Source organism: Neoarius graeffei, chromosome 17 (assembly GCF_027579695.1).
Source record: "Neoarius graeffei isolate fNeoGra1 chromosome 17, fNeoGra1.pri, whole genome shotgun sequence".
NCBI lineage: Eukaryota > Metazoa > Chordata > Actinopteri > Siluriformes > Ariidae > Neoarius > Neoarius graeffei.
Window position 1 is genome coordinate 26,402,862 of NC_083585.1, and position 14,758 is coordinate 26,417,619.

Genomic DNA, 14,758 nt, shown 5'->3' on the forward strand with positions numbered 1-14,758 from the left:
TTTTATAGAGATAAGTTACAAAATTAAAGGAGGTTGTAGGATTTTAGTCGTTTTTTTTTTTTCTTTCTTGGCTCTGTCTTTAGCGCGAGCGGAGTGTTTTCGAGAGCTCATTAGCTAGCTAAAGCTAATTGAATGTAAACAAGCAGAGGATCAGAGTGATTTTTGCGTCTGTCTCCCTCGTGGGAGAGGCCCCTCTCTGCGGGTCCGACAGTGAGGGCTCGACCAGCTTCGGGTGCTCCTCCGCGTGGCTGCGGGGCACGGGCGCCGGGTCCCCGTTGGCAGCGGGGTTTGGCGTGCTGGTCTCTCTCTGCTTCCTTGTTTCCTGCATTTGCTCTGATGGTCTGGGGGGGGAGTTCGAGGGGCTCCAGGGTTCTGATTGGTGTTGGATTGTGGGATTTTTCCCGTCCTGCCTCTGCTTTCGCTGCGCTGCTGGAAGAATCGGCTCACAGTGACGTCATAATGGCGGGTAAAACTGGTGTTCTGACAGCTCTCATTTTTACAGTGATTTGTCTAAGATTATCCAGAGATAGCGGTTTTTCAACATTTTCGAAAGAGAGGGGAAGTGTTCCTGAACAGTATCCTGTGTTGGATGGTTGTGATCTCCACAAAAACTTTAGTTTTGGTGGCTGTGTTTTGTATGACGTTCTAATATCGCCCACTAGCAATCAGAAACACAACAAGGTCAAGGCTGGGCGAGTCAGCTCTGTTTCCGGTGTCAGCAACAACAAACCCCGAACTGACTCGATTATCATCTCTCTGTGCCTATTATTGTCCAGAGATATTCATCAATGCCCGGGGCCTTCTGGAGGAAGGACCCCCCGATACCCTTGTACCGTCTGTGGCAAAGGAGTGCGGTCTAACTGCAAGGCTTTGTCCTGTGATCGTTGTCATCAATGGACCCACATAAAGTGCTGTGACTTCCCCGTGGCAACCTACGACCGTATATCAGTTGTGGACGGAGATATCGATTTCTCGTGCCCTCCGTGTCGATTAGATGACCGCACGGTAGATAAAGAACCACAGGTTGGTCCTCAGACGGCGGTCACAGAACCGGACCTGACAGAAACATCACCCATCAGCCTATTGGGTGCAGTTGAAACCCAAGCCCTCCCGGAAGGCCTGTACCCCTTTGACTGCTTCAAAGCCAAAGGAGTCCACTTCATCCACTTGAACAGCCGGAGCCTTATCCCAAAGTTGGACGAAGTACGTTTTATCGCACGCGAGTCCCGGGCTGCAATCATCGGGATTACAGAGACATGGCTAGATGACTCTGTGACAGACACAGAGGTTGAGATCCCCGGATATACATTCCAGAGAGGCGACCGAAATCGCCAGGGAGGGGGTGTTGGAGTCTACATCCGCGCAGACATCGCATACAACCCACGACCTGACATCACGAATAATGACACTGAGGCGACATGGATCGAACTGTATGTGCCAAAGACCAAACCAATCCTAGTCGGTGTCTGCTACAGACCGCCGTCGAATACAGACTTCTACGACACGCTCGAAACATCCTGCAGCAGCTGTAACGAATTTGGTGTTAATGAAGTCATAATTCTTGGTGACTTCAATACAGATTTTAAACAGATCAATTCTCATGTAAAATTATTTAAACATCTTAAACATTTTTTGTATATGTTTGATCTCCAGCAACTGATAAATGTACCTACCCGGATAACACCAACTACTGACACCATCCTAGATCTAATTATGGTGTCCGACAGTTTAAAGATTAGTCAAAGTGGAACTCTTGATGTAGGTCTGAGTAGAGCTGTGCAATATATCGTATTTTTATCACGATATCGATATTGGTGTCAAACGATATCAAAATTCATAATATCGATATGAAACGATTTTTTGTCATTTGTCGAAAGGGACGTGCACAATATTTCTACAATGGCAATAAAACAACAATAACATTGACGTGACAGTAAGGTAAAACGAACCCTTCTGTCCCCTAAGGCACACCGTAGCCTTGCATACGTCATCCATTCTACTCCCGCGATATCTCCGCAACAGTAAAAAATCAGTTCTTCTGTTTTCATACGTGTCGGATGATTTGATATATTGATTTCTTAATATGTTGTTTGATTTGCTTGCTAATAGTTATAATAATACAATTAACATATATTTACGTCATATTTTTGGATGTGGGACTGGGTAATGTAAAAATGGCATCTACGGAAGAAAACAAGCACAACAATATTAGCACGTATCCAGCTTGCTAGCTGTGTTAGATGTGTTAAACCGTGTGGATTTAAGTGGAATAATTGCGAGTCGTCCTGTGGTCAAGGCAGCGTTTTAAGGTAAGGCAATTTGGTTATTAATGTTGCCCGCCGCGGCATGTTTACTTGGGTTCATTTGATTTTGACTTGTGCATCTGCAGCTAGCATCATGCTTTGAAGTAGGTTCTGCTAAGGACGGGTTTATTGCGCGATGTAGACGGACTCAGATGTAATTACATTGTTTTTAAAATTCCGTGCGCTTAAAACGGTGTCCCCCTGCTAATCATGTAGCCCTAATCATGTGTTGCTTTTACTTTTCGAGTGAAATATCTCTGCAAATGGTATTTCAATGCTGACATGCCAAAAAGATAGCGGAGTCCACATTTGGAAGATGAAGGAAGAGAAGCCTATTTTCATGTATGTTAATTCTTAAGGACTTGTCTCTATATTGTGCGTGTTTAATGTTGGTGTCTTAACAACACACAAGCTTACGTTGTAGTGTGTGTGTGTGTGTGTGTGTGTGTGTGTGTGTGTGTGTGTGTGTGAGAGAGAGAGAGATTTTATCCTTGGCTGGCTACGAGCCAGTGTGGACGTTACGCAGTAATCACTGGTAATACCAGCGCTGGCTCCATCCTCTGTGATCGGAAATGTTGAGTGAGGAGAACGTGAGCCTTGTGCAGGCTATAGGACCTATGCAAAGTACGCGCTTGCACAGTAAATAGTTTAAGTAAAAGGCGTTTCAGGGTACAACGGGAAGGGTTGACAGGTAGCCTATGAGGCCTGTACTATAAAAATGTGGCCCGGTGCCTCAGGTGTTGATGATCAGGGCTTTAAAAAAAGGTGTATAAATATCGTTTTAAAAATCGCGATATCGATATTTACTGAAAAAATCGTGATATTGATTTTTTCCAATATCGAGCAGCCCTAGGTCTGAGTGATCATAGGGCTACATATTGTACGCGTAAATGTGTTAAAGTGAAACATTTTAAACATAACTGTGTCAAACTAAGATCCCTGAAAAAGTATTCTAAAGAGCTATTTGAGCAGGAACTTGACAAAGTTGATTGGTCTGAGGTCACGAATAATGTGTGTGTAGATGAGGCATGGGTGTCATTTAAAGTCAAATTTCTCACTGTTCTGAACAAAATTGCTCCTTATAAGGAAGTTAGAATAAAACAAATTACTGCCCCATGGATGACAGTACTCCACCTTATTCATGAGAGAAATGAGTATTTGAAGAAATTTGTCTCGACGAAATGCAGCAATTGGTATTTGAGATATACAACGCTGCGTAACCAGGTTCATGAGCAAAAAACACTAGCAAAATCAGAGTATTTTGTGAACAAGGTGGAGGAAAACAAAAACCATTCCAAAAAACTTTGGCAAATTCTTAAATGCCTTGGCACTTCTTCAAAATCTAAATCCAACCAAAGTAGCATAGGTTTAAAAATCGGGGACCAAATTTGCTTCGACAAGTCCAAGGTAGCAACTCGGTTTAATGAGTACTTCTCAACTGTTGCCTCATCTCTTGTAAAAAGGTTACCATCTGGAAAAGGAAAATTCGGTTACAGACACGTTTGTGATTATTATAGTTCAATTAATGTCTCTAATACAGCTTTCTCATTTTCAGAAGTCACTCAGGATGCTGTCCAAAAGATTCTCCTCAATCTAAATTCGAACAAGGCTACCGGTTTGGACTGTATCCAACTCTCATTTTCTTAAAGATGGAGCTATGTTTATAACAACCCCACTCACCCATCTTTTAAATCTCTCCCTTACCACAGGTAAACTCCCAGCAGACCTCAAATCTGCCAAAATCACACCCATTCACAAGAAAAACAACAGGACGGAAGCTGGCAACTACCGACCTGTTTCTATCCTTAGTATCGTTAGCAAGGTGTTTGAGCGGGCAGTGTACGACCAACTCAATCAATATCTCACAGATCACAAACTCCTATATGAGTACCAGTCAGGTTTCAGATCCTCTTATTCCACAGATACATGCCTCATTCATCTAACTGATTTTATAAAAGTTAGAACAAGACAAAGGCAATTTCACTGGTATGGTCCTTTTAGACCTACAAAAAGCCTTTGACACTGTGGATCATAGTATATTACTCTCTAAACTAAAAGCCATTGGGCTTCAAAAACCTGCTGTAAACTGGTTTAATGCCTACCTATCAGGAAGGCAGCAGTGTATGGAGATAAGTGGCGTCACCTCCACTCCTGCAGAAGTGATCTGTGGCGTCCCCCAAGGTTCCATATTAGGGCCTCTCCTTTTTCTCATATATGCTAACGACATGCCTTCCGCAGTAAAGTGCAAACTTCTACTGTATGCAGACGACTCCGCCCTATTAGTAGCTGGCAAAGACCCTGCAATTATTCAGCAGGAACTGTCTTCCGAGCTCCAATCAATTCAAGAATGGCTTATAGATAACAAGCTATCCCTTCACCTCGGAAAGACGGAATCCATCCTGTTTGGATCAAAAAGACGACTCAACAATATTGAGTCATTCGACGTCACATGTGATGGACAAGTATTAACCAGTAAATCCTGTGTTAAATACTTAGGCGTTACACTTGATCAGTCCATCACGGGTAGTTTTATAGCTGAGGGTGTCATCAAAAAAAGTAATGCAAAACTAAAGTTCTTGTATCGTCAGACCAGACATCTGGACGTCAAAACCAAAAAACTCCTTACCTCAGCACTCATTCAATGTCATTTTGACTATGCCAGCGCTTCCTGGTATTCCGGCCTAACCAAGAAGCTACAAACCCGTCTGCAAACCACTCAGAACAAAATAGTTCGATATATTCTCAACCTTACCCCTCGGACACACATCGGGGCAACTGAGTTAAGACAGGTCAATATGTTACCAGTGGATGTCCGTGTTCAACAACTTAAACTCCACCGCATGCATAACATTATTCACGGCAACGCTCCACAATATCTCAAACAATCTTTTACACTTAACAATTTCCGCCACAACACCCGTTCGGGCCCCTTTTCCCTTCTTGTCCCCAGAGTTAGATCTTTTGGACAGTTATCTTTTCAATTCACTGGTTCTGTTTTATGGAATAACCTCCCCGCCCATATTAAGGCTACGTTCACACTGCAGGCTGAAGTGACTCAAATCCGATCTTTTCGCCCATATGTGACCTGTATCCGATCTTTTCTTGACAATATGAACGACACAGATCCGATTTTTTCAAATCCGACCCAGGCCGTTTGGATATGTGGTCCTAATTCCGATTCCTATCCGATCTTTTCATATGCGACTTCAGTCTGAACCGCCAGGTCGCATTCATCCGACTTACACGTCATCAACAAGCCACAAACGTCACTATTCTGCGCTGAAGTAGGCAGCGGGTCTCTCAAAAAAAAGTTACAACAACATGGAGCATGACCACGGGCACAGATAGAGGGTGGGACGGGTGGGACTCGTCCCACCCAGATTTAAATTCACCTCGTTCGGTCCCCCCCACTTATAGGGAGGAAAAAACGTCTATGCTGTCTTTCTTTGCATAAGGCAAACCTCACGGAAAAATCAAAAGACTAATTACCATTCGGTTTATTGAGGTGCACAGCAGTGTATACATAGTTGCAACAACTCAAATAAAACAAAACAAAGACTGATATTCGGTTGGTTGAGCTGCGCAGACTGCACAGGTTGCGAGCTCGAGCTTGGTTGCTACGGTTACTAACAACAAGTTTGACAGGCATATCGGGGTTGGGGTTGGTTTGCTGGCAGCTTTGTCCCCCCCCCCCAGTTTTTTGTCCCTCCCAGTTCAAAAAACGTATCTGCGCCCCTGCGCATGACATCAATGCGAGGGACGCTTCGGGCTGTGAAGGTTCTGAATCTTCTCAATGGAAGGACGCAGAGGTTAGGGAGCTGATTTCCATTTGGGGGGATGCAGCTATTCAAGCTAGATTGGATGGGTCATACCGCAACCGGGCGGTTTTACTTCCGTAAACACTGGCCATGCTCACTGCGTGTGACGTCGTCGTATCCTGCAATGCGCATGCGGAACACTTTTAGGTCGCTTTTCGTTCATACTGAGGATCACATACAAGTCGCATATATTTGTTAATGTGAACGACCTCACAAAACAATCGGATTTCACAAAAAAATCGGAATTGAGCATTAAGCCTTGCAGTGTGAACGTAGCGAAAGTCTCATTCCAACAAATTTAGTTTTAAAAAGGAAGTAAAAAAGCATCTAGTCACTTGTCTACACAATCAAGGATCAAATCCTTTCCTCTATAAATAGTATTTTAAATTTTTTTTCCCCATACCTACGATTGCGACTTTATGGTGTTTAACCTGTAAAATAATTACTATGTATTAAGATTCTCGTTTTATTATAATTATTATTACTTTTTTATTAAATTTTCATACATAGTCAGTATTAATTAACTTAATATGTATATGTGATAATTATATGTGATTAATGTATAATTAGTATTTACCCGCCATCATGTCATCACTCATATGGACCGCAATCTGGGATGTAGTGGTGCGTAAACGCACATAAACGCCGTTTACCCACCTCCAGATTTTAGGAAATAGCGTTTATGAACCTCTAAATATAGTTTACGCACGTCCAAGCATAGTTTACCCACCTCTAAATACAGTTTACGCACGTATGTCTCGTTTTATACAGATATTAAAACAGCTTTTCCGTTATTTTTCAATTGCCTACACCTAGTAGATCCTGCACAAGTTCTTGTGGGTTTTATCAACACTGCGTAGCCTACACGTAGTAATTGTCTGTCTACCGCTCGCCCTCTTGCGGGAGCCAGCAGACTGCGAGATTCATTAGTCACTGATTACGTGTGTGAAGAAATGGTGAAGAAATGGATATTAGGCGATTTCTGAAGCGTCGGAGCATCACCCTTCCAGCTGATACCAGCAAAACGTCTCGACACAGTGAGTCCAAAAAGAATCCTGAACTTCACGTTTTTAGGATAAACTCCCCATCGTTTTGGTTTGTGAACCATGCCACTAACTAACGTTAGGTTGTTAACTTGTGCCAACAAATTAGCCTACCTTTCTGGCAGACAAATGACGTTGTTAGTGCAGTCTAAAGTTTTTGGTAATTACTATATCAACATAAATTCAGTATTTGTAGCGCATTGTAAGACAAATAGTTGTCATTTCATGTTAATCTCGAAGTCATGATGACAGCATGCTAGCTTCATGTCACGGACATAATATAGAGAACTTAGCCTAAAGTAACGTTAGGCAAGTCACTCCTCCCCGCCCTTCTCGGTGTGTGGGTGTGTGTGTTTATTTTTTAAAGAAGGCATTCAGATTGGGCAGAAATACTTGTCCACATGATTGGTGTACTTAGCCGTTTTAATTTAATTTTACAGATAGTGGTGGAGAGACAGACAGTGTTGCGGGGCCAGGAGAAACAGCAGGAGGAGAGACAGAAGGAGGAGAGAGTGAGAGGAGGAAAATAGGGCAAAGAGAGGATGAAACAGGATCAACTACAAGAGGAGAAAAGGGAGGAAAAGAGAGAAGGCAAATGGATGGAGAATCAGATAGGCCTTTAAGAGAAACTTTGATAGAAGAAACTGAGGGAGAAACAGAGAGAGGAGAAAATGAGGGAAGAAAAACAGATAGACGGAACAGAAGGAAGAGAAAATGAGGGAGGAGAATCAGACAGAGAAGATGCAGAGACAGACGAAATGGAGGCAGAGGAAACTGAGACAGTATCAGAAAGCATCAGATGCCATCCACACATCTGGACTGAAAGTATGTGTAATTTGCCATTCTTACACACAGTCTTTATTTTTCTCTCTTTATTGATTATTTAGATTTCATAAACACCACTCTACTTGGTGTCGCACACACACACACACACAAAAATGCTTGGACTCACTCACACATGCACACAAGTAAACACACATGCACATTCACACTCACACACACACACACAAACACTTTCATACACACACATACAAAAGTTAACATTCTTCTAGTGCAAGGTCTACTGCTGTGATATATCTGTCAGCTTATGGATTTCATATGGCCTACTGCTGGTATGTGTAATTTGCCATTCTTTCACACTGACATTATATTTCTCTTTATTAAGATTTAATAAACCTCAAACATACTTATTGTGTATCTTGTTTTATGAACGATATAGAGTAGAGACCTCAGGGAACCCTTGTCACACACATACATACATACATGCACTCACACACACAAGTACACACACATGCACATTCACAAACACTCTGTCATATACAGTGATGGGAATAACGGCGTTAGAAATAACGGCGTTACTTTTTTTAGTAACGAGTAATCTAACTAATTACTTTTTACATCGTTATAACGCCGTTCCCGTTACTTACAATAAAATGCTATGCGTTACTTTATTAAAGCTGTTCTCATCTGGCACGCTGCTCGCTCAGCCTTTCTTTACTCTGCTTTAGTGTGGGGCGGGGAGACACGAGACAACGGCACAGTAAGCCAATCAGAGTAGATTTGGACAACATATGTAGGTAGGCTCCGCCTACTGCACTGCGCACTCTTTCAATCGGAAGAGCCAGCGATGGCGAGCGGTCAGCCCAGCACTGCGCTTTCACACTGGGAAACAAGGAGTGTAATAACAGACTTATTAGTACAGCTCTTAAAACAGAGTTCTTTCATAATTTTAACAGAGCCTTGTTCAAGACAAGTGAAGTGACTGTGTTAGTCATAGAAAAGGCCCATTCAAATTATGTGAAATGGCCTGTTTCACCAAAGGTTAAGGAAACTCACTTTAAAATAGTCAATAAAATCTATCCAGTGGCTGATTTTCTTAAAAGAAGATTTAGATTTGAGGTAGAGCCTTGTGTTTTTTGTAACGGGTCTGATGAGACCATAGAACATATGTTCTATTTATGTCCTGTAACTCAACGTTTTTGGTTGGATATTCATGATTGGCTTTCCCTTAAGATTGAGGATTTGCAACCTTTTGCTATCTCTCATATTCTTTTTTACATGGATAACATTGATTCTTCCATTTCTGATTTGGTAAACATTGTAATACTAATGGGTAAATATCACATTCATTGCTGTAAGTGGAGAAGTGTCAAGCCCTCCTTCTTGTGTTTTATTAATGAGTTTCAGTTATACTGTCGTTCACTCCGTAATGTGAAGTCCAAGGTGGCTGGCAAAATCCTTAAAGAAATTTTTTCTTTGTTATTACTCTAACATGCTCCTATACTACATGTCTCTCTTGCCCCATTTGTTTTTTTTTTTTTGTGTGTGTGTCGTGATATATTGTTTGCTTTTTCCCAGATATATGTCTCCTCTACGAGATGCTGTAATTCATATACTACTTTAATAAAAAAAAAAGGAAAAAAAAAAAAAAAAGCTTTCACACTGGAAATACAGACATTACTTTTCATTACTTGAAATAAAAGGCAAGAGTGTTTACGTGCAATGCACATTATGTCGAGGAACAAAGCGTTTGTCCTCGTCAGTGGCCAGTAATTAGTAACATAATTTTAATAACTACAAAAATATATTACATTTGATAGATGTCTTATCTCACATTGTCCCACAAAAATATTAATATAGTGTAGATAACATTACTAATTGGTTCTGTTAAGTGTCCATTTCAGTCATTAAACACATTTAACATTCACTTTTATTATGATTACACTAATTGAATTTGATTTTTTTTGGGGGGGGGACACAAAATGTAACGGAATAATTACTTTCCCTGGTAATTAGTTACTTTTATGACAAAGTAACTCCGTTACTAACTCAGTTACTTTTTGGGAAAAGTAACTAGTAACTATAACTAATTACTTTTTGAAAGTAACGTGCCCAACACTGGCACACACACACACATGCACTGTCATGCACACACACACTCCTATGTGTCAGAAAAGTTGTTTCATACAATACGCATCGTAGCATCCTTGCGTCATGCTTGCGTCGACTATGAATTGGCCCTTACAACGTCGTGGTCCCCCGATCCCAAAATTTATAGTTTACCCACCTCTTTTTTTACCACTACACCCCTGACCGCAATGGAAATAAGTTTTAAACTTTATTGCGTTATCCATGTACAACTAGTGTATATTTTCCATATTGTATTTATTATATTATGTATATACATTGGTTTACTAAATAAACAAACAAAGTGCTTGCGCTTGTCTCGGAGCGCGGATCTCCAAACACATGAGAAGCCTATCTTACGCACATATCACGCGGACTCCACACACGCATCGCGTCTGAAGTCATAACTCATCAGGGGAAATCGTGTCCGCATTGGCATGTTCAAAAAACAACCTCGTGTCAACAATGATACCACACGCAAGAACAAAAAAAACAGTCAGGCTACTCAACAACCAACCTGGCAGCAGCGAGCAAGCCCCAAACCATCCTAAATTATTATTATTATTAAATTGTAGAAGTCTGGGAGGCTTGCTCCTCATACAGTTACCAACTTGGGGCCACTTTAGCATGTTTTAAATCTGAATTTCTTGCGTTTGCTTACTTCAAAGTGTCCGCAGATCATGCACAGGCTTATCCATTATATCCACAGTTTTTTGCCAAGTCTCACACAGGTTTCTTTCAAGTCTACTGTTGGGCCAATAATTCATAAATAAAACAGCTCAGATTTGTTTGTTTAAGTCGTTTGCCACTCCACTTTATTCTCGTGGGTTCACATACCGCTGCCGTTATTTCCCCCTAATCACGAGTTTGTTGGTCTTCCAAAATGGTGCAGGGTCTGTTTACTTCCGGTTTCGGGTGACGTCAGTGAAAGGGGTGTGTATTTAAAATACAGAGCGAAGGGAAAGTGTTTCACGAGGCGAAAATTAATCACACTTTCTTGAAGGAACGTCAGCATTATGTTGTGTGTGAGATGCACCACCATCCAGCATATACATTTCTTGAGAGGCCACTGAGTTCAAATAGCTGTTGTGGAGTTTTGTATATCATGTTGTGGTAAACCGATTTTAAGTTATACTATTTGGACACGAGTGTTTTACTGGGAAATACGCCACCCGTATTTTTCATATGAACTATGACATCGAGAAATACAACCGTGACATATTTTTTGATGAACTGTTTTGATAAATTTGGGTACTTTTTTGTTTGTGAATGTGTCTATATCATAAAAAGAAAACTCACAAGCGAGCTTGAAGATGTGAAGTTTATCTTCTGCTGTTGAAAAACTCATTTTTTATATGAAATACATCACGGATCTGGGCGGCACGGTGGTGTAGTGGTTAGCGCTGTCGCCTCACAGCAAGAAGGTCCGGGTTCGAGCCCCGTGGCCGGCGAGGGCCTTTCTGTGCGGAGTTTGCATGTTCTCCCCGTGTCCGCGTGGGTTTCCTCCGGGTGCTCGCGCTTTGCACGGTTTCAGTGCACAGCCTGTGTAGACCAAGCGCTCTCATTGTCCGGTCTTTTGGGAAACGATGAGTACTAATCCCATCAAGATTGGTGTTGCTACACCCTCCTACGATACATCTGTTAACCATTTTAATAATTACGCGATAACGTTGAAGAAATTTGCAGAAAACCACCAGGTTGTTTTCTCATAAACAAACCAGCGCTGACGTAGGATTCAGACGGAGGCGTCCCGCACGCGACGTCACGAAAATCAATGTTTGCCGGGAAATCCAAATGCCAAGTTTTTTCAGAGGCGGACCAATTCAACTCAAATGGCTTGATTTCAACTGAATTTTTCTGGTATTGCGCAAGGTAAAAAAATTGCGCAAAATGTGACATATTTGACCAAAGTTTAATATAAAACAGGAGAATTACATTGATCTTACTCCTGAATTTACCCGTGATATGCACTTGAATGGAATATATTTGATATACCACGAAAAAAAGCCAGCTATTATTATTATTATTATACATACACATTCCTTGCAGAGGGTGGCACGGTGGTGTAGTGGTTAGCGCTGTCGCCTCACAGCAAGAAGGTCCTGGGTTCGAGCCCCGTGGCCGGCGAGGGCCTTTCTGTGCGGAGTTTGCATGTTCTCCCCGTGTCCGCGTGGGTTTCCTCCGGGTGCTCCGGTTTCCCCCACAGTCCAAAGACATGCAGGTTAGGTTAACTGGTGACTCTAAATTGAGCGTAGGTGTGAATGTGAGTGTGAATGGTTGTCTGTGTCTATGTGTCAGCCCTGTGATGACCTGGCGACTTGTCCAGGGTGTACCCCGCCTTTCGCCCGTAGTCAGCTGGGATAGGCTCCAGCTTGCCTGCAACTCTGGACACGATAAGTGGTTACGGATGATGGATGGATGGATGGATGGAAGGGACTTTCATTATCCATTATCTGTAGCTGCTTATTCTGTGCAGGGTCGTGGGCAAACTGGAGCGAAAGGCGGGGTACACCCTGGACAAGTCGCCAGGTCATCACAGGGCTGACACATAGACAACTATTCACACTCACATTCACACCTACGGTCAATTTAGAGTCACCAGTTAACCTAACCTGCATGTCTTTGGACTGTGGGGGAAACCGGAGCACCCGGAGGAAACCCACGCGGACACGGGGAGAACATGCAAACTCCGCACAGAAAGGCCCTCGCCGGCCACGGGGCTCGAACCCGGACCTTCTTGCTGTGAGGTGACAGTGCTAACCACTACACCACCATGCCACCACAATAAATGTAGGTAGGTAAATAAAATACAATCAGGAAAAAAAAAAAAAAGAACGTTTCTAGGGTACTTTTACACGTGCTGCCATCACAGCGACTTTTATCTGTTTGAGGTCACCAATATAAACAAGTCCCGCCTTTGTGGCCGCTTCGAGAGCTGCGGTTGGTCATGTGGCCTGTCAATCACATGATATTTAGCCTATCGGGTTCGTTTGTCCTTTCTCACTCACACTAGAGCGACGGGTTGCTTTCTAATCAAGATGGCGGCGGTGTGTGTGTATCCCATGTGTGTCCGGATGAGCCGGGGCCTCCTGAGGCTGAGGGGTGAAGCCTCGGCTTTTACAGCGGCGGCTTTAGCGAGGAGACTCTCTGCTGAACCGGGAAGAGGTAACGAGAGCGGCGCCACAGAGGGACTGGCTCAGGCTGTTCTCCACAAGAGGCTGCAGCAGCAGCAGGAGCAGCAGCAGGGGGCTCAGGTAGGCTCAGAGGCTAGGCGGCTAGGCTAGCTGTTCTCATTACCACTATTCACCGGTCATTCATTCATACTGTAGCGCTAATCAGTATCCCGACCTGTTCGGGACAGTAAGATCTCTACCGCTCACTGCCGTCTGTCCTCAGATCCACTGCTGCAAACACACCCGTTCAGGTGTAGCCTACTGGACGACTGTAGAAGAATATAATAATTCAGCGCTATGTTTTATCGTTAACTGTGTGTCACTTATCACTTTAACGGACTCCTGCTTTTAGGGAGGAAACCGGCTGAGCTTCAAACCTCTCCGTCTAGGACACTTGGTTAGTCAGTGCACTACACACAGTGTATGACTCAGATGTTCAGTACCCTGAATAAACCCCGATATTGTAAAAAACACTTGGCTTCATAACGATTATACTACCTTTCTGATAATCTCTAACGTCATGGACTAGCAAATCATGACGATAAGATTTAATCCGAAATAATGATCGTTTTGTGAGACAAGTGACACTTGGAGGTGTTACGACAGTTGGAACTCCTTTACGGCGGCCTTGCACTGTCGTAAAGCCTCTCATATGCACAAAACTGTAGTATAATGAACGTAAACTGTACATTATACTGCATGAAGTGTCATTAATCCAAATCGACTCTGATCTCAACCGGGCTATAAACCGGCTAGGTACAGTATATAGCTAGAGCGGCGGCTACAATTATCGACACCTTAACGATCTTTTGGCTGTTGCAAAAGTAGAAAAGACTTTCAGTTCGTAAATTGTGCAATAATAATTACTCAAACTTCAACTGGGGGGAAAATGAGTTGATTCCTGATTACTTAGCATATCAGATCACGTGACACCTTTTGTCCACAGCTATCGACACCGCTCCACAATTATCGACACCTTTGCCCACAGCTATCGACACCTTTGCCCACAGCTATCGACACCTTTGCCCACAGCTATCGACACGACACCTTTTGTCCACAATTATCGACACCTTTGTCCACAGCTATTGACATGTTCCAAAATTATCGACACCTTTGCCCACAGCTATCGACACCGTTCCACAATTATCGACACCTTTGTCCACAGCTATCGACATGTTCCAAAATTATCGACATCTTTGCCCACAGCTATCGACACCGTTCCACAATTATCGACACCGTTCCACAGCTATCGACACCTTTTGCTCACAGCTATCGACACCTTTTGCCCACAGCTATCGACACCTTTGCCCACAGCTATCGACACGACACCTTTTGTCCACAATTATCGACACCTTTGTCCACAGCTATCGACATGTTCCAAAATTATCGACACCTTTGCCCACAGCTATCGACACCGTTCCACAATTATCGACACCTTTGCCCACAGCTATCGACACCGTTCCACAATTATCGACACCTTTGCCCACAGCTATCGACACCGTTCCACAATTATC

General features: G+C 42.9%; 1 protein-coding gene across 1 annotated transcript in view; it reads left to right on the forward strand.

Moving 5' to 3' along the window:
* The first annotated feature begins 13,095 nt into the window (after positions 1-13,095).
* Positions 13,096-14,758, forward strand: part of timm50 (translocase of inner mitochondrial membrane 50 homolog (S. cerevisiae)) — a 138,002-nt gene continuing 136,339 nt past the window's right edge. The window contains exon 1 of the mRNA XM_060898058.1: positions 13,096-13,325. Within this exon, the coding sequence (XP_060754041.1) occupies positions 13,110-13,325 (216 nt within the window). The 5' untranslated portion in view covers positions 13,096-13,109. The remainder of the gene's footprint in view (positions 13,326-14,758) is intronic.